Source organism: Anser anser (genome assembly GCF_964211835.1).
Source record: "Anser anser genome assembly, chromosome: 13".
In the NCBI taxonomy this organism is placed as follows: Eukaryota; Metazoa; Chordata; class Aves; order Anseriformes; family Anatidae; genus Anser; species Anser anser.
In genome coordinates this window covers 20,561,361-20,584,935 of record NC_139734.1, presented here as the reverse complement: position 1 = coordinate 20,584,935, position 23,575 = coordinate 20,561,361, and the positions used below count along the sequence as shown (strand labels likewise).

General features: G+C 39.4%; 1 protein-coding gene across 8 annotated transcripts in view; it reads left to right on the top strand.

Annotated features, from left to right (window-relative positions):
- DACH2 (dachshund family transcription factor 2) overlaps positions 1-23,575 on the top strand; it is a 289,478-nt gene that overhangs the window by 131,956 nt on the left and 133,947 nt on the right. For all 8 annotated transcript variants that reach the window (XM_083797536.1, XM_083797535.1, XM_083797538.1 and 5 more), the window contains exon 2: positions 17,073-17,188. In XM_083797536.1, the coding sequence (XP_083653662.1) occupies positions 17,073-17,188 (116 nt within the window). The remainder of the gene's footprint in view (positions 1-17,072; positions 17,189-23,575) is intronic.

The window sequence follows — 23,575 nt, the reverse complement described above, 5'->3', positions numbered from 1 at the left end:
GTGTAAATTATAATGTGTGCAGTTGCGAAGAGTGGTTTTGTGATTGCTCAGGTAAGCGCAAGAATCTAAAAGAGCTGTCAAAGAGTTTGCACTCTTAAGGGGCTAATGTTCATTTAAAGGCAACTCATAATATGCTGTGCCTGAAGGCTAAATGAGTAGTTTAATTTAAACACAATCGCTAACTTTGTAGAAGACAGATAAAGGAAACAATTGTTCCTCAAACAAAGTTAGCAAAATGCAAAAACCAGCCTCACTTTGATGCCTGTTTAAAATCATTAATTTTCCTGTAAGTTAATGTAAATCAAGGATTAAACAGAAACTGTTACCGTCTGACCTTATAAACTAAACTTCTGTGTGGCTCATCTATTTGAAGTCAAATCTATCCATACATCTAAACAGGAAACCGAATGAAAACATTTTTTCTTTCCATTTCCCATGTCCTGCAAACTTTTTCAAAAACTATTTCCTTTTTAAATTTAGTCTGCATACTTCTAAATCATTTTTTTTCCTCTGTAGTTTTGTAAACTTATCACCAGTTACTCTACGGAGTGCCGTAAGCGGGTGCCCCTTGGGCACTGCATTTTACCCTTCCGTAGATGTTTCTGATGGTACTTATCCTTGCAAGGGGGTTTAGGACTCTGGGACGGATCCAAGCTCGTGTTTGGTCTCCCAGATAGCGTGCAGGTATCAGAACCACGATCAGGTGGACTTCATGACTACTTTGTAAGTGGCAAACATTGGGGTTCAGGATTACAATTCCTACCTGCAGTTCAGGGTGATTTCCACCCTGTTGGGCTCGATTTATCTGTCCGTAATGACAACGATCTCTAGAAAATACTTGGAGCTCTACAGGTGAAATTACCATGTGTCAGATTATTACTATTATTTATCTGCTGCAAGGATAAGTTACATCACAGCTCTCCTGCGAATCACTTAGGTTTGAGGATTGCCGACAGCGTTCTGAGGCTTGTTTTCTCCCTCCGTCCTCCAATGTGCTTGTTGACTGACTGAAATGTGGCGAACCACGTTTCATGCAAACCAGCGGGAGGTATGCAGGGCTCCTAAGCTGTGGGCAGCGGTGCTCGGTGTATGGCTGTACACGGCCGTTTTGGTTGCTTACCACTGTTCCTGTTCTCTGCTTGCGTGGCTGTAGAAACAAAAAGAGGGGAAGTTGTAAATGGCTTTCGTTATCACCCACACACGATAATTTTGAGGTATGTGCCTGTGCAGTCCCAGCACGAAGGGTGCACCTGGATCTTTGACTGTCGTGGTACCAGCGCCACGTTGGCCGTGGAAAATGCAGTCCCACATCTGTGTCCACCTAACTTGAATGTATTTCTGAAGAATCCCATATCTGCTGTTTGGCAACGTAATTATTCCGTGAATCCTTTAGAAAAATGTCCCTGCCTAAAGGAACAGTGTATTCAATGTGAGAGATGTAGTGTGTTTTTTTCTTCAATAAACGGATGATGAAGTATGTAAAGCCCAATGCTTTTGGGAAGAACTCTCATGCATGAGCAGTAGTATGCAAGGTTTTTCTTAAAGACACGATGGTAAGGAAGATGCTAGGACAGCAAATTCCTGCCATTGACAAAGGAGGATCTATTACAGAATGTGGAGAGGAAAATGTAGAGCTTTTGGCGCCCTAATAGTTGGCACTTCATTGTATGCTTTTAGCAGGAAATTTGACAAATTGTGTCTTAATACAGGCTACAGGTTTCCTATTTTTTTTTCCGTAGTTCGCCAGATTTCAGTCAGTGAATAAGCACATTGGAGGGCAGCGGGAGAAAACAAGCCTCAGAACGCTGGAACTGGCACTTGTCAAACATACAGCGTAGAAACAACATTTAGCACATGTCAGGCCCGTCACCTTTTGAAAAAAATGCCTTTTTTTTTTTTTTCAGTTGATTAAATAAAAGTTGTATTCATCTGCATCCCTGTTACCACATAAGATCTGTGCATAAGATCTCTGGGACTGGTCCTGTGGAAGAGGCTAACAAGCTTACTCTGCTTAGCGGGATAAATGATTGCAGTGCTAATGCATGATCCCACTTGCACTGAAAGAAAAAAAAAAAAGGGGGATTCTTTTAATGATTTCAAGTGTAGCAAGATAGGGTTTAAATGATTTTGGCTCTGGACCAGATAATTTTGGTGATGTTAAAACACTGGCCACAGCAATGATTACAACATATGAATACAAAAGAAGCTTTATTTATGCTTTACTTTTTCTTTCATGTTTCCAATCATAAAAATAGATTTGTCTTATTAGAAAAGAAAAATTTTACTTGGTGTGCTCTGCATGCTGGGAGGCATTAAGTATTTCCTTTTTATTAGGGGAAATGTGTCACAAGCATTTAACTCAGATAAAAATAAATGAAGATAAAACTAATTTAATTTTAGAATATTTTTTTTTATTTGTTGAACAACTGTTGTTTTAAAATGGATAGCCTGCTGAGAAAGAAACAAAGCCACTTCAACAAAGCAGGAAATCAATAACCACAAGAAAGCCTAAAGAAAATTAATGCATACAGTGTGAGCAAGTGACATAGAATTTTTTTTTCCTGGTGTAAGAATGGTAATAATAGAAGGCACATGGAGTGGATGAAAAGCATGATAGAAATATACATGGAAAAGATGTGCTCCCTATTTCTATTTATAAATAATGACCTCTGTGTTACAGTATTTAAACTTTGAAGGGGCTAGATGGTGGTTTTCTTCCTGATTTCCCCACCCCCTAGTCCTAGGTAAATATTTATGCTTGCAAAATTTAGTAGGCTGGCAGCCATGGAAACGTATGTCTTTCATTTATCTCCAGGAAATCTGGTTACAAACACTCTTTTACTTGAATTCTTTCAGTCTTTTTCAACAGCTTTTTAAAAAAACATTTTTACTAAGGAACAGTGAATTGAGCAGATGATGTATGTTTGTTCTATTGAAGTCGGTGGCAAGACTATATTTGCCTGTAGTAGGAGTGGGACTGTACTAATACAGTCTCTTGCCATACAAACCAACACACATTTCATATATTCTGTCTTCTTGAAGCCAAGCTAAATGCTGTTTGTTTGTGCTGAGGGAGGAGGAAGTGGATGCTAGTAGGTTAATGTAGTGCATGCTTTGGGGCAGAGACAAACTGCTCAGTCTGAAGGGAGATCGTTTTAAAAAATCAACAGCAGGTATGACTTCTGTGATAAACGACTGTATCTAATCTAGGAAATATTTTATTTCAGGAAATCCCTGAACCTGTGAATAACTTATGTGCCTTTTCAGTGCCCTGAACTTACTGTGGCTTTTCCTGTAGTTCGTTTCTTGCAGATTTGCTCATCATGTACAACAGGGCCTAGATGATTTCCGAAGGTGCATTTGCAGAATGACATTGTGTTTCTCTGTCAGTGGCAAAACAGCTGCAGCTGTGGTGAGAAGGGTCGTGGGTGTGGGTTACGTCTCTGGGGAGCCGTCAGTAGAAAAGCAGACAAGCTTTTGGTCACAAAAGTACTTCTTCAAGTCGCGTAGCCAAATCAGTGTTATTCAAAGCTAACTACGAGCTGAGAATAATTATTCTCACTCGGATTAGATATACATCTGTTAGACCACCTGGGAGAAAAAGTAAATGCTCCCGGTGGAGCGGAGGGAATGTTGGCAAAAGGGAAGGAGCGAGGCTGCAATGTCAGGGAGGGAGCGAGACCCGCTGCTTACACAGCGCGGCAGGGGGAGGTCGGGCAGGAATCCCCTGTCACGAAACCAGTGACTTTACTAAATCCGTGTTTTTGGTGCCCAGCTGAGTTACAGATTCTGGCTGAAATGTGCTCCTTGCCATATAATGAACTCTGAGGCTGGCCTGACTCAGAATCGTAGGGTGCAGCATGGTTTTCACAATCATTTCAATCATCTGCTGTTATAAAGAGTTTTAATCAGGTAAAGTTTGTGTGTGTGTGTCTGTGTGTGTGCACGTGCACACATGCAAAATATGGCAAATTTCTAGCATTACTGCAGGGTAAGTCTTGCTTAACGTAATTGATATTACTATATTATTTTTTTTTTTTGAGGTAACAGAGGAAATTCAGTGATAAAGCTGTTGTATATGAAGGTGTATATATGTATACTCCTCTCCTGCCTCTGCTCAGCCCCCTTTGCTGACCCACACGCTGTTACAGCAGCTGCAGTCCTGGTGGCATCTTCTTCGAGAAAGTTCCGAGCTTCTTCACTAGCCACGTGGCATTATTGAGATAAATGGTGCAAAAGAAGTTTACTAGCATATTATTTTAATCAGGGTTTTGGCAGTTTAAAAATCACCTTGGAGGGCAAGGTTCCTGACCTCTTTGGGGGAGTTTTTAACTTCAGGGGCTATTTTTCAGACTTCAGGCTCTGTTCCTAAACTTGTTCCTAAAGTCAGAACCTTTGAAGTCCAGAGACGTACTGAGATAATACCTACCAGTCACCATCATAGCATTTCTTAACTATCCTGTTACTGTTTTAAAAAGCTGCTCTTTTATTCTGCATTGTTCAGGCATTTACTTTGTAATAATTAAGAACTTTTCCATCCAGAAAACAATCATTACAGGTACTTTCCTTAAATTAATTGCCACATTAAAATTTGAAAGGACAGATGAAGATCTTCTCTTTAGAGTTGTTTTTGGTTGGTTGGTCAGCGTATTTATTTGAGAATCACACGTTTGAATATCCCTAATACAAGCAGAGGCATTACTGTGTACCTTAGTGATAGTTTTTAAGTCACTTCCATGACATGTGATGTGAACATGGACTAGCTGCAGAATTTACTGTTAAACATTTCTAAAGATGTTATTTGTTTGGTCTAACTCCATGCATGTGGAGAAATTTTCTGTTGAGTGAGTTCTTCACAACAGGGGGAAAAGGCAAGCAGTACGTGGTGGCTGAAAAAGAACCTTGGTGATACAGCAATGACGGCCGATTTTTGATAGTAGAAAAAGTCATTGCATGATCGATTATTAGAAAAAATAATATTGCAGTGAATAATCCGTCACTTGAGGCCTTAAAATGAAAACTAGATGGCCCTCTGAAACTTACACTCTAGTTAGTCCTCAAAGTGAGAGCCTGAATCAGGATTGCACTCTCAGGAAGGACAGGGTTTATGATTTTAGCTCATAGGAGAGAAGTCCTTGTAAGTCTCTGAAAACAAAAAGAGAATCGTGGCTAAGAATTGTCTGGAAGATCTGAGAGGGGAATTACACTGGTGTGGGTCCTTGTTGCCACAGAGCTATCCACCAAAACGCCTTCTGCAGGCACGTGAAGGGGCACAAGGAGAGGTAGCTGGGTTCTGAGAACATCCCCACGAATTCACACAGTAGCAAGGATTGTCCTTCAGATGTGAGCAGGTACTTCTGTGTCTGGAGACCTCGCCAGGTGCCTGTACGTAGGAAGCTATGCATAGTTCTACCTTGAACTGAAGGAACGGCGTTTCGTGTGTGCAGATACAGAAGGAGCGCAGAACCCAGTGCGGCTGCATCCTGGGGTCAGCCTGGCAGCGCCTTCCCCCTGTGCTTTGAGGGTTTTATGGGCAGGCAGGGCTCGTGTGAGCAGGGCTGTTCAAACGGGGCTCGGTATACTGGGCTGGTCCTGGTGGCATCTTATGGTAACAGGGAGATTATAAAGATAAATGTGAGTTTTGAAAATTGTGTTTCTGCCCCTTATGTATTTTCATGGTCCTAAAGGTTTGTGTTTTGTTGATTAAAAATACTTTTTCTTTTGTACATTTGCAGTAGAAATAGTAACCTTGTTTATCTCAGTAGCTAGCAAGTTAATTGAAGATGGCCACAAAATCTGGAAATGTGAAGCACTGTGGTACTTACCTATATTGCCTGTTTAATTTCACACTGTTCCAGGACCACCAGCTAACTAAAGGAGATTTTCCGTGTTGTAAAGGTTAACCTTCAGATGTTTCCTTCTGGATATAATCACAGAGGCTCGTTTTGATTGCTGTGAACAATTCTTCTTTTCAACATCGATATAGGTGCAAAGGGTGCTGTAGAGGACTGTTTCGATGTTCTTTCATTTGTTATTCTTTGAAAGATGAATTTCTATTTTCTAAGCCTAAAGTTTGAAGAGTTTTTGCAAAATTGTGAGCACACTGAACCTTGTAATGCAGAGATTAAAACAGTTAAAGGAAGAGTAGTTTCCCATTGCATCAGAGTTGAATTGCTATGAAAATATTGTACCGCTGCACTACAATATACCACTGTTATGGAATTAGCTATCATCTTATGTGGGTTATTTGTTACAGAGTGCTGTAAATATGTCAAGTGCTTCCTATTAGATTTTTGTCTATAGATAATGGGCTTAAACAGTCACATTTTTTACAAGCTTTATTGAATTGAATCTTAAGGAGATACAGCTCAGTGGAAAACAGCAGTATTTCGAAAACCTTTCTTTATAATGTTCCCCTAAATTGGCACTGAATTCAGATACAGGTCAAAAGTAAAACTTGTAAGCATCTGATATAATTCAGACATATATGACAAATCATGAGTGTTTGTAATAGATGATGATTCCCTGCTTTGAAAGTATCCTTGCAAATTTTTTTAGAAGTATGTATGTAGAAACTATAATGTAGTGCTTGAAAAAATTGGTGCTAAATTAACTCAGATGAAAGCGGATTTATAGCTCCTGAGTGTAACGGCATATCTTTGTACTGGGTCGGACTGTGCACCACGGTATATGTTCGGCTTCATCAGTGAAAGTGAGTTTCCTCTTGCCCTTTATCATTCACTTTTCACTTCAGTATTTATTTATTTTTTAGTCTCTGAGGTAAATCCTGAATTTTTAATGCAGATAGTTTTCTCATTCAGGTATTTCCTTTGTAGGTGAGATTGGGACTGTTGTCACCGCGCAGTCCTCACACGTTGCTTACCCCAAGAGACCGTTGGTGATTCAGTCCCGCAGTCCTGGTTTTGGGACCTGTGTCTTCAGGGAGCGATGGCTGGGCTGAGCGATGGCCTCAGCCGCGGGCAGAGCTTGCTGACGGCCCAGAAATCGGGCTGTCAGCTGGGGAAGGAAGCCCGTCAGGCTCTGAACAGACACGCAGTGAATAGCGGCAGGTAGCAGAGGCCTGTGTGGTCCTGTCCGTTTGTCCGTATGCTGGAATTGAGGGTTACTGAAAGAGGATTGCTAACGTTTTCTGTAGCTCTTTGAGGAAAGCAAGCCATTAAGGGCTTGGCCAGGTAAAACCTTTATTCTGTCCATGCCTTTGCTGACATAAAATGTGGGCTGGTTGGAGTGGAGCTGCATTAGCTCCCATTCTGTCCTCAGTTCCTGCCTTGACATCCATTCACATCAGTGCTGGGCTTCCAACCTACAGCTGAAATAATTCTAAACACGTTTCTAAGGGGGCTTCCTCTTACAGAATGCAAATTGCATACTAATAATGCCTATAATTTCCAGGGGTTCACAGCTTTCACTGGATTCAAAATACACTAGTATTAGCTGAGTAGCTAGGTTGAGGTTTGCAAAGCTCGTTATCATTATGTACTTGGCAATACCTATGAGGTATCTGGCACTTTCACATTTGGTTTAGATGGACATCTTGGGTGAGTATTGTTTTGAAAACAAATCTGGAATTTAAATTTGTGGTTCTGGGTATATAGTTTGTGGCACGATTCCAGCATAGACAGGCTCTCTCCTGCTAGGCTTAGTCTAGGTAGAGAGGGCAACAGCAGCAGTAAAAAAACACAGCAGCAGGAACTTTGTCCCACTGGATATGATCTCAAGTTGCTAGGTGAACTGTAGTTTGTCTGTGCACTGCATCTTGACTGATACAGTTACTAATTTAATGTATTTATATTAAATTAGTGTGTGTATACGTACATGTGCTGTAGTCATGCTTTCAATTTCGTTACTGACATACCCTTTAATTGAGCTGGTGTGGTTTGTTATAGGCCTTCCATCTTGTGTACAGCTGTGAGTCACCACAGTTCTGAGATTTGGTGATTTATTCCCCGTTTTCGTGTAACAAGTTATTTGACAGGGAAAAATTAACAGCAGGAATGTTGAAGCACTTTTTATATCTTCAGGCACAGTCGTAAGTAATTCAGAAAGAGTTACTCAAAGTTTTAAATCTGAAAGAACCAAATATCCTTTTTGGCTTAAAACTTTGAAATGCCTGACTTAAGAAAAAGTTTAACTGCTTATTTCTGAAGTAAGAACTAATCACCTATTTTCTAATACAGCTGAAAAATAACAGCATTTGAATACTAGGAATTAAGATAAATGTTCTAACTGTAGACCTAAACAGAAGTTTTAAATAACGTAATCAGTAAATAACCAAAATGTCCTGTAGACCAGGGTGGGGATAAGACTTGGAATAGCTTTACAAAGAATATTATCAAGGTATTGACTCTTTCAGTCTTACATTTTTAGGAAAGTTCTCTAGCAGGGCTTTTAAATATATCTAGTTAGAAAGTTATAGGATGCTCATTTAAATTCTATATTTAAATGTAATACAGTTAAAAACAGGTAGTCCTGAATTTGTGATCTTTTCTTAAGTGGTACATAATAGACTACATTGAGATATTTGAAGAGACGATGATGTTTTGCAAAAAAGTAGTTCAACTAAAAATTAGATCAATTTATATTTCTCTATGCTCATCCAGTATTTTTCCAAATAGCTTTGTTGAGGATGTTTTTGTGGATCAGACCCATATTTGTTTCTTAAAATAAAATTGAAATCTTTTATTTATTCTGTACCTGAAGACCCCTTAAAGTTGTAGGCAAAGAAATGCCTGTCCTGTCTCATAGTGTAACTAAATTAAAAGCCAAAGATAAGTCCTAATGATAATTCTCATTCACATTTACTGCAGGAGGGGACTTCTGCTTTTGCACTTCTCAAAATAGTTGGTACTCAGTTACTTATTTACGGGAAATTTAGATGTCAACTCATTGGAGAATCTCAGCAGCAGTCAGCTGTGAAACTTAGGGGAGAAACAAACAAACAAAAAACCAACAAACCAACACTCTTCAGTCTTTCGTGGCCCATTCTAGTAAAGAAAAGCTTAGAAGTGTGATTTTAGAAAATTAAGATTACAAAAGAAAAAAAGAAAAAAATGTGCAAAATGGAACTTAGAAAACATTAAAATTTTATTTGTTCTCATTGATTGCAAGGTCATGGTTCGTGAACATTTGGGGTTAGAAGTACTGTAACTAGGTCAAGTAAATGAAGTATAAAATAGCTTCACAGTTATACTTTCTGTCAGGTGAGTAGTCAACCCTTAAATTGTCTGTTCCATCACCTTTCTCTCTTTGACAAAGAAAAAATTTAATGAATCTTTATCAAGAAAATGTCAACACTGGTATTAATAATTGGAGATATATTTGGACTCACTTGTGGAAAATGCAGACACCAAGAATTTGCTGTGGGCTAAAAAAGGCAGAATAAAGCACAACGCATTGCATCTCCTCTCCTGGGCAGGTGGCTTTCTCAGGCTTGTTAGGGAAGCCAGTGCTCCCAGGAGGTGCGAGGTGTAGCTTGGCATCTACTAAATAAGTATAAAGCCAGATTTTAGGTTTTGGAACAGAAGGTTTCTCTGCTCCCCAGAAGCACTTGAGGGGGAGGCACAGGGTAAAGGGACTTGGTTTGCCAGTCACCTGGCTTGTTTTCCAGGGGAACCAACTTGCTGCTGTTTGGTGTCTCACCTTAATTGCATGTATGTATCTGCCAAGCATAATGCTGTCTGTAAGTCCTTTCCAAGTTGTAGAGCATCACAGACATGGAAATGCTGGGATGAGCAGCCTGCCCCCCCTGCACTCTGCCTTACCGTACCTCTCTGGCCTGGTGTGGAGGCAGTGCCCTGAGCTGTTCGTCACAGCCTGTGGGCGCCCGTCCCACATTTACAACTCACATTTTAAAACACCTTATTGCATAATATGACCTATTAACCAAGGCAGTTTGCTTCTCTTTTTGGAAATTTGGAAGCAAGTGTCGTTCCTTGGTTATGGCGTGAGGTACATTTTGTTTTTGTCTCACTTGTGGTAAATAATTTAGAGCAATTTTCTGCATCTTTATAGATAATATTAATAACGTTGGGTTTGTAGGGCTCTGTGTCAAGTGCATTGAACTTGACCATGCCATTTCTAACCAGTACATCCTACCTGACTCGTATTGACAGGAACTGACGAAGTTCAACCCAGTAAGCTGTTTTTTATTATTATTATTATTATTATTATTATTAAACAGTGTCACTTGACTTTCTCTTAAGCAAACTAAAAAAACATGCCTCTCATGAAAATGGGATTTAAAAAACAACCGTACTGAAAAACCATGCTGAGAAGATGTCTGCTGTGAGTTCAGATCAAACTGGAAATATGGGGGCTGCTTTCAGTCTGCTTCTAGGGCTTCAGTAACTGTTTGTTTGAGGAATATATATATATGCTTATTAATTTTAAAGAGAGCACCAAGGTGGCAGGGTTTTCAAGCACACTGGAGAACAGCATTAGGATGCAAAGTGATCTTGAGAAAATGTAAAGGTTCTCTTAAATGTTTCAGTTCAATAAGGACAAATGCACCCTAAAGAGGGTCAAGTTATACTGTTTTTAATTATAATTTGGGTATTAGCCATGTACCTGTGTTATCTGTATAATATGCTTAGGGAGTGAAGATCATGAAGGTAGAAACACTAATTTTATAAATTCCATCAGTATGTATGAAAACCTCACAATGGCGAAATATAACAAGTCCTCAAAAATCCGAAGTGTGTCTATGTCTGCTGAGCTGATAACAAAAAGTACCTTGCTCAAATGAAACAAAGGAGAACTAGGTTAGATGTCACCCCCCTTTCCCCCCACAAATCTGTCCTGATAGGAAGGCCGGCCTGAGCACTGGCGTGGATTGCCTAGGGATGTCGTGAAACCTCCAGCACCGAGTGTTTGCAGAGGCAGGCTAGACCAGCATTTGTCAGGAGTGATTTGAGTGTTCTTGATCCTGCCTTGGGGCAGAGGTAGAGAGAGCAGGTGACCTCCTGAGGCCTATTTCAGCTTTATGAGTGTTTGAGTGAACCCAGCAATGCTGACACCCCAAAGGCTGGTGCCACTTCTCTTGCATTTCACTGTTGCCTCATAGTCTGTAGAGTCTGACCGATGGCTTCTGTCATATCCCAATGCTTTACAGCAATGTATAACTGCTGAATTGATGTATTTAGCAAAAAAAAAAAAAAAAAAGATATCCAGCTGAATGTGTGGTGGTTTAGTTTGTTTCTGCTGTGTTGTATTCTCCAGCATCCCTTCTTGGCAAGGGAATTGCCTCTGAGATTACTCAGATCTATGCTGGACTCTAAACTGGCATTTCAGTGGCACAAAGGAATCTTTTTTTCTTTTTGTAACATGTAACACCAATTCATAATGATATGAAACTCCCCAGTTTCCTTCTGTCCGCTGAAGGGAGAAAGGAGCGCGCTGAGCCCCTTGGGAGGTGAGCGGCGGCTCGCCTCGTGCCAGCGTGGGCACTGTTTTGTGAGAGGACCAGGTTCTAGTTATCAGCTCGGAACAACTTCATGTATGATTAATGTTAATTGCCCATTTTGCATGGATGACTTTTTTCCTCCTGCTGAATTGGCTCTTGTTGCCTTTGATGTGGCTGGCGATCCAATGTCCTGCAATGGTTAGACAAGTGATCAGTTTGCCAGCGCTGAGAGGAGACAGAATCAGGTTGCTGCGAGGTCAGAGTTTGCTTCTCCTCTTAAACACTGAAAGGTCAAGTAGAGTTTAACTACCATTGGCATCTTTGAAATGTTGTAATAAACGCCAAAGCAAGGAGATTATTTTTAATCCATGCTACAAGTAAAATCTTACGGTAATAAAAGGAAATAACTTAAACTCAAATTATCAAGAATGTTATGTTTATTGATAAAGACTTCAAAGAGTACCTTTCATGGTCTTTGAGGAAAGCAAAGTTGTAATTTGTGGTTCCTGTTTGAATTTCAGAAAAGCAGCTAAGGTTGTTTGGGTTTTGGTTTACTTGTAAGCACTCGCACCAGTTACTGCCGCTATTATCGGGGCAATTTACACAATGCGTGATACAGTACTTCTGTATTTCTCCTTTAAACCTGATAAAATACGTTGCTATTGAAGAAATGTGTGATGAGAGCTTTCTAAGTCACAAGTGTAGCGTATTTTTATACCAAATAGCTCAAGTCTCATGGAATCAATAATTAATTTATTAACTGGATATCTTTTGAAAAAACAAAATCAGCAGTCCTTGCTGAACTGTGTACTGCCAATTCATAAATAGTTGATGACAAAAATGAAAAGTGTAATGGTAAAATTCAAATCTTAACGATCAAAGTATTGGGTACCTCATCTATCACAACTTGGAATAAATATATCACAGAATGTGTCATATCTCATTGACACTGCAAGACATAATGCTTTCCCTTGTTATCTAGCTAACTGCCAACTCTACAAAGTTTATAGGCTGCTAAGATAATGTGCTGGTGGTAATCCACTTCAGTTGCAGAAATATGAAGTACTGTTGAAATATATTTCTACTTGGTTTATTCTTTGCTCTCAAGAGGATAGGATACTATTTCAGTTCCTCTAAAGAAGCCCGGAGAATGAAAAGCAGAACATCAGGATAAATTATGCTAAATGGTGGACTAGACCCCAGAGGAAATCATGCTTCTGTGGTACAGTATTCCTCCATTTATCTTACAAATGTTACATCTAATGTTAATTTTGTAAAGGGAAAGCTTTCCAAGATTCATCTGATTCTTTTAATAATAGTTTTAATGTTATAGTGTTATTTGTCAAACTCATACCATCATAATTTAGTTTTTCAGTTGTGACAGACCATTCATACAGAAATATTTAGGGCTACTAATACATAACATTTTATTTCACAAAACACAAATAACCTAGTAATTAAACTCCAAAACTTAACAAATAATTGCCAGCAAGCAATTACCATTCAATTAAAGAGTAATTACATGGTTATTTGTGCCCTGTAAAATAAAGCATTACTGAAATCAGTAACGCAATCAATATTTTAGCAGAAACAGGATGCTGCAGTGATGGACCTTTCAACCTGTGCTGATTAAATTGTCATCCAAATAACAGTTTCCTAGTTAAATCACCACATGTTTATTTGTCTTGATTAATATGCAAATTCACTTCTGATTCTAGTAGATCTCCTCTATTTGGAAGCACAAAAGTAAAGTACTGTCATACATCAACAGTGATGTGCTCTATGTTTCCACTGATAAATTATATTTTACAAAGTGTTGATCAATTTGTGCATTTTAAAAATATAGTTGTCTATAATCAGAGTAAAATAGAGCTATGAGAGATGGAGCTGATCAGTAACTTTAAGAAAATCACAAAGATAACCTTATTCTGTGTTTTGGTACAAACTAAAAATCCTTGGGATGTTTAAGGTATATATAAACCTTTGAGAGGAAAACCAGTAACATTGGATCTCAACAGGCGTGGAAACTAAAGGAAGAAACAGACACTAATAAATGATTTCTCGCCATTTTACTTTATATATAGTTAACTGTCAAATATACTGGTTAAAATGTAATTTATTCTCTGACAAATTTCATTCCAAGCACAAATCAGAAATGAGCAATATTCAGATCATGTTGTCCCAGTAGTTCATTGTTCTCTTTCAGATTTAGTGCCTTTTTGGCAGGGGAGGGAGGATGACAAAAACTAAATAACCATAACCTGAACACAGGTTAAAACCCCAAACTTCCAGTCATCTCTAGGGAAGTAATTGATGACACAAGGTTTTTTTTTTGTGGTGTTTTTATTTTTTAGAGATAGTAGTAGAATTTTTATCAGTACAGACCTTGAGCTGGTCTAAATAGTCTTTAAGTTATAAAAAATAATATGATTACCAAATATGTTAATGGAAGATGGTATTCTCTTTTAGACTTCATGGTCTTGACTTGTGACCATAACTCTTCTACTTTAACACTAAAATATTTTTAAGTGATACCTATAAACTAGCAGTTTCTAACTGATCTTAATTGAGGATTAAGTCGTTTTCCATTCCTAAAGGCAAATCGGTGGCAAATGTAATATTTATGTAGGAATTTTAGAAATTGTTTGAAGCTTATCGTTCAGATTTTTGCTTCCTTTGTTATAAATGAGGAAAACTGCATTTCTTCACTATATATAGCTTTCTTGAATGAGATAAAGGAAAAAGTAAAGAAGAAACCACAATTTTATGTGAATGAGAGTCAGTCAGCTGTAAGTAGCACCCAGCCTTGAGGTCTTGGTTTAAAAGCTAGCCTTAAGTTAGAGACAGAGGATTTTGATTTTGTTTGAACAGGGTCAGCTGGGAACAATTAAGTTCAAATTATTATGTACACGACTGTAAATTTAAGATCAGAATTTGGCCCCGGATAGTTGCTGTGTTATAGAAGTATTTGCTAAAGGGGTGTGAGCAGGTTAGACTTAAGCATTTTGTTCAGAGCCTGTCAGAACGGCTCTGTCTTGTCGCAGCGGTGCTCGCCGTGCTGTGGTGCGTAGGCCGGATGGACGTGTGGTCGGGCAGGGCTCTGAAGGGCCTGGTCAGGCCTGGGCTGAACTTCTCTCTAGCTGCCCTGTAAAACCTTCTCAATTCTGGACAATGCATACAGTTCAGTACATAATCACAGGTTGGTGACTTTCACGTCTGCTTGTAGTGTGTGCCGGGAAAAATTTAAAGACCTGATGCGGTGAAGCTGCCGGCTCTGACGGTCTGCTCAGAGTCACGAGAGTCGTCGAAGGAAATGGCCGTCCGTACAACAGCATAACCGGGAGTGAAACTCCTTGTCTCCCCTCCTCTCCCTCTGAAAACCCAAATCATAAATGAAGTGTTTCTTCGTCAATTCTTTTAAAACTGTTTGATTTTTAGATTTATTTTTAAAAAAAATTATTTTTTAGCTTAATATCAAGATGCGGAGGTTTCTGCAAAAGATTTGTTGGTGTTTGAGCTTGAGAAGGGAATGCTTTGTGGTTTTGTGGGTTGAGCTCTTCTCCTGGAGAAAGCTGCTAACTTCAGGTGTTTTACCTTTCTACTTTTTTGCAAATTCATTAAGTGCCAACTAAGCAGTTCCAGATGCATGTGTGCGCACAGTCTTCTGTAAATTGAAATTGTAACAATTCTTTTTTATTTAAAGGCTCTGTAGACAAGCCTAATAGTATCTGCTAGGCAATGTTTTTAGGAAGTAAGTGAATGATTTCAGCAGGTGATTTTAATAGAGAACCCATATGTGCATCTAACTTCCCGTGAAACTCGTATACTCTTTATTTTAGGTTTACCTTGTTACAGCCTAGTGAGTCTGGGCTTCTGTAGGAGGCTATACTGCATAGCCATCATAGTATGATAAACAACTTAGCATAAAAAAGAAAAATGAAAAAAAGTACTGAATAAAATGAAATACAAAATGGACTAACTTGAAGATTAAAAAAAAAAAGGATGGAATAGTTTCATAGAGATAAAATAATAAACTGAAAAAATGATTTTGTGCTACTTTGATGTACAGTAAAACAAAATAACACTAGCACACTGTGTGAAAAATGAACAGGTTAATGGTACCTCTGTGTAGTGTTGCTGGAAGTTGTCTTCATTTAAACACAGAGTTTGTCTTACATTGATGGAGGGCTTTGCCACTGTGAGTTGATAGAGTGAGGTTTAACTGAAATTTCTTTGTGGACTTGAAGTCATTTTGGAAATGCTCTCTATTCAAACCTCATTCATTGTTGCAGCATAGTTATTTTATACAATGTTTCACTGTATTTTGTCAAATCCTCTATTATTCAACAAAGTAAAATTTGTTTTGATCAAAGAGAAGCTGCAATACTTTTACAAACACTAGGAGGCTGTTATTTTTATTACTTGGCTTGGGAAAGTTGATTCAAATGGTTCTTTGCTCCGTAAATCTGTATTATGATGGCAGCTGTACAGGATGATTTCATGTATGCATACTGATTTAAGGGACAAATGTGATAGCTGAAAATACATAAATGTAATGTGAATATAAAGATCTTTAACATTTTGGATTAAAAATCAGAATCATAATTCAGAAGATGGTCAAGGCATGCTGAGTTTTTGCTGCGTTGGGCTAACGTTCTTGGTTTAACCTTTCTGTAGTAATCAGAAACACAAGTCAATCCAAGAACATAAATAGTCAGGGTTGGGAAAGTTGACTGTTAAATTACTACTGCATCTTCAGAAATAGACTGTTGCCTGCCGTGATTCGGAAGGTGGAAATTATTATCATAAAGATGGTGTTGTATTGTAGGTTTCCACTCCTCATCTTTAAGCCGTGTAACTTTTCGGTCTTGGATAGTGCAGGTGCATGGCTTCAGAGCAGTTACTACTGTGACCCCTCTCCATTCATGACCTGTAAGAAGTGGGAAGCCCTGGATAATGGAAAAGCTTGGCCATTGTATGGATTGTAGAGGTGCCTGTAGGTGTGCCTCCTTGAGGCCAGCCTGGACGGGCAGGCTGAGATGCCTGGTCAGCCCTGAGCTGGCCCGTAGCAGTTGCTGGAAAGAGCGCGGCTATGTTCATGTGAGCCTGAGCTCATAAATTCTGGTGGACCCAATCTGAATAGCTCTGGTGTCCCTCTAGTCATTGCATCATTAATCTACAACCCCTATAAACCACAGTTTGTGAGATGAGTAATGCATCTAGTTGCATTTTCAAGACTTCACCAATGTGCATGTGAATTTCTTGAGCTCCATTTTGCAGGCAGGAATATTAAGAAACAAATATTAATTACCAAAGCAGTGGCATGGTAGGACTAGAAATATGGATTGCTTTGTTTTTGGTGTTTTAGTGCTGGTAAAATAAATGTTTTCTAGTCGTTTGTGTGACTTTGAACCATTATTATGTAAACTATAGGTGGTTTTCAGCAGTTTACTGATAGTTCATTTGAAATCTGTACAGTTCTTGTTGTACACTTAATTGACTGGCTTATTTTTATTTTTTCCTAGGCAAGAATTTCTAATGTATTTTTGTGTATTGTTGATGTTCATATGTTATATAAATCAATACCATGCGTAGTAAGCAAATATTTCAAAAATAAAATGTGTTTTCATTTATCTTCTTATTTTATCAGCTCACGACCAGGAAGACCCCCCAAGCGTTCCCTTGGAGTTGCGATACAAGAAAATGCACGTCTTCTGCCCCATGGAGTTCCAGGCCTCTTATCACCAGGACTTATCTCTCCGACAGGTAATAAAATCCATCAGATGATCAGCCTCATCTCTTCATACTGCACAGCAGTTAAAATAAACTAATATTGATCTAACTGCCTTGTCCTTCAGGGCTTTTTCAAGCTTTACCAGAGGTTACATTATTGGATTTTTTGAGTGTTCATGAAAATTCTGTTTTGTTGCTGCAGTGACTGAAATCTAATGGATTTGTAATTTAGTCCTTTATTAATTGTAATTTCCTTACAGGAAATTCCATTAAATGTGTTATTTTAGTAAAAGAAAAAAACCTGAGAAAATGAACTATTGTCTCAGAGAGCCCCATAGCATGCATTTCTTCCTTTCAAATGCATGTGTATTTTAGTTCTCATGGGATATGAACAGCGTGGCTAATGTGTATTGTATTGTAACATCATTAATGTATGCTGGGAAGATAGCAAAATGCTTGTATGAATTGTAGAAGAAACATTCAAAAAGCAGATAAGTTCACATTGCCACAGTGGATTCTATTTTAATAATCTGCATTAAATATCTTAATATGAAAAATAGCAGAAAAACATGTGAAATAATAAGCAATCCCTGAACATAATTTAATGCATATTATTTTATTCCACTTCATTAATTTATTAGTAGAGTTTAAATTAAATCTTGTGCTATCTTGATGAGTGTTTTAATTTTTTATTAATTGATGTGTGCCAAAGACAAGTAAGTTTATTTTGGTAATAAAATCAATAGGATACAGCTGTATTAGCTGACTATATTCCTAAAAGTAATTATTTAAATATTCAAGAGGCTTAGCAATTTTAGGATTACTGTCGAAGTCCAGTCTAAATATATTGTATCTCCATAATAACCAAACTTAGTAAAGTATTTAGCAGAATACAAAGTCACAGAGCAACTTACTGGAAAAACAGAACTAAATAAGTGATTTTCAGGGGAGTAGTGATTCTGGTCTTGATCTTGCAGATTACTCTGCTTGCAAAGCCTGTTGCACTGGGACTAAGTGCCTCAGTGGGTCCCAGTGTTCAGGAACGTAACAAAGCTGAGATTTTGAACTTCTCCAACAAATCCAAGCGTCATGAAGATTTCACAGTGAACCAATAGCTCTCATCACTGTGGAAGTAGAAATAAATATTCTTAAGCTGTATTAGTTAGTATAAATATAAAGCGTTTTACTACATTTAGATGCCACAGTCAAGCTAGTGCAACTTCACATACTGTAAATACGTGTAGCGGGGATTTAGAATTGTGTGTTTACTCTTGTGAGCAATTAACAAATGAGGTTTTTAGTAGCTCTCATGTTCTTGGCCCAGGAAGTTCATGGATTTGGTATTGTGTTATTACCAACAGACAGGAAGGGACAAAAGCTGCCTTGTATTGATAATTTCTTGTCAGAAATCCAGAATATTGCGTATTACTTTTCCACCCTGTTTTTTTTGGTTTTTTTTTGCAAATAGGACATCAAATTATGCAGATTATTGCATTTCTTTAAATTGGGAAATATTTTTGATCTCAGTCCGTTGAATATGTATAGTAAAATAGAGTCATAGATGCATGCAGTATCCCATATATTTTAAGTATCACAGCATTTGAGTAAAAAATGTTGAAATTGAATTTTTAGACTGTTTTATGTTGTTTGGAGTCTGAAGTGATGACTGGGATGTATCCCACCTCACTTAACTTGTGGAGGATTGTGTAAGGAGATTGGCCCCCGGGGGCTGCCCTTCAGCCGAGGCGCAGGGTGGCCGCCTTTCTGACCTTGTGAGCCCTGTACGAAAACCTTCGTGTGACTGAATGCCAAGAGTCGCAGACAATATGCCTCGAGCTGCTGGAAGGGAGTTTTGCGGGTAGCTTGTAGGCGGGAGAAAATGCTCGTTGCCACAGCATGACAGAGTTGTTGAGGGCCCAAATGAGATGGGTCTGTGTCACCAGCCTGTGACAAAGCAGCTCCACACCATTGGCTGTGTAGTCTCATCGCTCAGGAATCGGAGCTCCTGAGTTCTTGTTTTATCTTGTTCATGAAGAAAAAACAGTGTAATGAAAGTTGGGGTAAGCACTGGATAAGGAAAGGTGCCACAAGAGCCCCTTGTAAATTCATCTTAAGATGCTGCAAACTTGATGGAGCACCTGGGATATGAAGCTTCCATTAGCTTTATTTATATCTATTTACACTTAATTACTGATTGCTTTGCTCTGGTTACCCCTCCTCTTTAGTCTTCTGACGATCAAGTGAAGGAGTTTGTGTCCATTCTTGCAGTTGGTTAGATGGAGGTCTCTTGAAGTTGCTGTTCTGGCCACAGAGCGCACCGACCTGTCTGTAGAGGGTATTACAGAGCGATGATTAGTAACTTCCTGCAGACCTGAGGGAGCCGTCTGTGTTTCCACTCCTTGAAATGTGCTGTTATTTTCATCACCCATTTGGTTTGTGTCAGCTCAGTTTACATGGTCATTTTCACATAATAAACAGGTAGTTAAATTAGGCATACTGCATTTCCCAGCGCAGAGTGTAATTTTTTTTTATTTTTTTATTTTTTTTTTTACATCTTGGCAAAGTGGACTACAGCCACGTTTACCTATAAGTAATTTGTGAAGGAGCTGTAAGTGAAGTGTCTACATTTTAAAATATTTGCAGGTACCTTCCACCTTTGGGAAACGGGAATGTTTGACTTACGATGAGACTGGAGCAGCAGGGCGCTTAAAGCTGCTGTGATTGAGAAAGATGAGGCGGTGTGCCTGGGATGCGTGCCACCGGGAAGGGCTTGAGCAAACAGCACGATAACCATGCCCAAGTGCTGATATTTAAGTACTGCCCATTATGCATTAGTTTAGGAGAAAGTGTTTTGCTTCTTGTGTTCTTGCAGGAAACATGGAAATCAGCGTGTTGCCCTTGCCTGCTGTGAGGGCAAAGGAAAAGTCCCGTATGTCAGCGAGCGTCAGTCATCAAAGGCTCTGTTCTTCAAACAGTGCAGGGGGATGAAGTGGAGCTAACCAAAAAAACCACTTCATCTCCTATTAATGTACAAGACTTTGTCATCAGTGTATCTTAACAAGACAGTTGGGACTTACTTATGGAATAGATTTTTTGTAACGTTTAGGCTCTGAAGCAGCGGCATACAGTGTGGAGAGAAGCTGAAATCCTTTGTGTGATTTAAACCCGTAGATTAGAAAACTTGATATGGAGTGAAGCTGAAAGAGCAGCTGGATCTTTTGATAGTTACACATGCTGACTTCAGCCCTCCTACCTGTGATCTAGCTCCACTCTGTTTTCAAGGTAGCAGAGAGGGCTTACAGAGGAAATCATCATGCCTCTAGAAGGTGGTTACTCTGCCGTGCAGGGCACAAAGCCGCTTTCAGGGGCAGGGCAGGCCACTCTGACTGCCTTTGGGCTGGGCATCCCACAGCAGAGGCTGTTGAGGCACTGTGGGCCAGGAAGATGGATGCGAGCCCTGTTAAAACACGTCTCTTGCCATTTTATCTTCCTGAGATTTGCTGTCCAGAGCTGCGTGGCCTGGCAGGCCTGCTGTGCTGCACCAGCAGGCCGACCGCCATGAGCTTGGGGCTGGGGGCTGCGGGCACTCGGTGCCTGAGGTGGGCCGGAGCCTGGCCAGGCGTGTGTTAGGAAAGGAAAACGAGGCATGTTCAGATACGTGCTCCACCCTGCTGGGGAGGAGACAGGCAGCTTCAGAAGTTTAAAGGTTAGACAGGTGTTGGCCCCCAGCTGGTGTGTGTCTGTCTGGTAGGGAAAACTTCCTGGCGTGTCCTGGGTGCGGGCGCTGTAGCTGGCACTGCCACGAGGGGGTGGGATGTCTGAGCCCCACCAGTGCTAATTACCTCCTGATTAAACCCGCTGCTATCATCAGGTCCCCTCTGTTTTCTTGCAGTGCTCTGCCCAGGTGGCGGAAGCAAACCATCCCCATTTCCAAGTGTGTAAAATACACTGCTATTTTCATTATCAGCTGGATTAGATCAATCTCCCTTGAAGTGATCATTTTTTATTTCATAGGCATTTATTTCATAAGCAGACAGTTAAAATAGACATTATCTGTCTCACTAGCTGTTTGTCTAGTGTTTGTAAGAAAGTACATCGACTTGTTTGTATAGACATGAATAATTTTTCATGTGTAGTTTTGGCTTATTAATAGTTAAGAACTTGTGAACTGAAGAGTTTAATGTATTTAATATTTTAGTGAAATTAATATTTCAATAGATATACCAAATAATAGCATTGTGACTTAGGAAAAAAGAAAAAAAGTGGACAAAAAAAGTGAAAAAAAGTAACTTAGAGGAGTATGGTAGCTTCATGTGTTACTTGAGTTCAGCAGTGCTATTGAGCAGTCACTTAGTCTTTCCATGGAACAGAGAGGATACAATAGTATTTGCTGTAGTCTTTAAGCATTTTTATTTGGTGTACCTGTTTCAGAGGAACGAGAGAGACTAGAGGCTTTCAACATCTTTGGTGTCCAGCTGCTCTTTATGGAGGTGGGCTTGTGGTCAGGCAGCACGGCCCCACTGCCTGTGGGAACTCCCCAGTGCCATCGACTCCACGGATCTTCGCCTTGTTTCCCTCTGGAACTGGTGCTGCTCCGGTGCCCTCCAGGGTGTCCTGGCTGAGGACCTGTAAGAGGTGCCCTGGGTCCGAAGAGCGGGGCAGCGGGGCTGTCCCTTATGGAGGGGTGCAGCAGGGCTGGAGACGGCAAATCTGCTCCATGTGCAGCGTTGGCTCAGAGACCGGGATTGCCAGAACCAGGCTCTGAAGGTTTCCGTGTTTGTACTGTACTGTGAAGCCTCCTTTTAAGAAAGAGTTATTTGAAGAATAAGCATTCATTCAGGGTCACTTTACAGAACATCTGATCGATTTTACTGCTTGGGGTGTTAGATGTAGGGCTGCTGTGGCTGGCAGCAGTCCTGGAACCTCTGAGAGCACGGAGCAGATGATCGTAAGGTTAAAAGAACCCTTTCCTTTCTCAAAATGCTTAACTGAGCATTTTTGTATGTTTACATCCTATTTCTGTGGCTCATTTCACTGTTTATGGTTATCCTTTTTTTCTTCAGTTGTCATAGATGTCACTTTAAAGTTCCATTTATAATGAGAAACATATGTACAACTTTGTCATTGTTGGCATTACCTGGCTTGGTGGAAATTATTATTTTTAATCAAAGGCAGACATACTGATTAAGGATGCCGCAGCACTTCTCTGCCGATGGGGAACGTTAACAGTTTATAAATTGTTCTTGGTGACAATTCAGTAGTGAATTACTTTGATATATATGGCTAATAAATTAATATGATTAAGTTAATGAGTAGTACAAGTGTTGCCAAACTCCGCTCGTCAGGCTTTTAATGCTGCTCCACATTTGCAGCTCTAGCTTCCCCCTGTGGTGAGAGGATCAGTGCTACCTACGCACTGTCATTGTGATAAATGGCATATCCCACAGTGCCCTGCACTCCATCTGGTGTGCCCCCAAAATGAGAAATATTTTATACAAATCACACACTCAGAAGCTCAAAGGACTGTAGAAAGATCTATTTTTTCAAACAATAATAAAAATGCATATATCTCTTTAGCAACTCTTCATTTTTACTGTCGTAATGAATGCATATAGCTTTGGGAAATGAAAACTCATGTGAGTAACAGAGGAAAGTTATCCACTGCACAGTAAAGCTGACAAATAAGTTACATGCTCACTCTTTTATTTTATCATGAAATGTTCTTAGATTAAAAATGATGTTAGAACATCTATTTAACTGGATTTTAAAATTAAAGACCACGTATGCCGTATGATTGAGTACCACCCCGTCTCATGCTGGCGAATTTCTATGCTGAAGGGAGCATGAATTTGAGTGAATGACGGATGCAGGATCATATCATTGCTCCTTAAAATACAGCCATTCAGCAGAGTTCTGATAATCTGAAAAACTATACCTAGTGACCATGAGTCACTCGATTCCTCTTTCCTTCTCTCTTTTAATGTTATCTTTCTTTAGGGATCCATTTTTAGTGTCTACTTTATCTGTGTGGGACATTACATTTTTGACAAATGAATACTTAAATCTGTTGAGAATTTACTGAATGGTTAACCTTGTTGTAAATGTAATTTACACATAGCCTCAGCTACTAATTATTGTCCAAGAAGTGTGAAACTCAGTAATGTACTTTCATTTATAAGTGTTTGCAAAAAAATTTTTAAAAACTTGATCCTGCTGAGTTCCTACATCTTTTCAGATGACAAAGTTCAACCAAAATGTTCGCAGTGAGAGAATTAAGACTCTATTCTCTTGCCACTTAGGGCAGGTCTGCTCTGAATTTATCTTGATTTGCCTATGGAAGGGAACCATTTGAAAAAGCTGACCTAAGTATCACATAGCTAACAGAATCAGTAAGTTTTCATCTCTCTGTTTTTATAATCT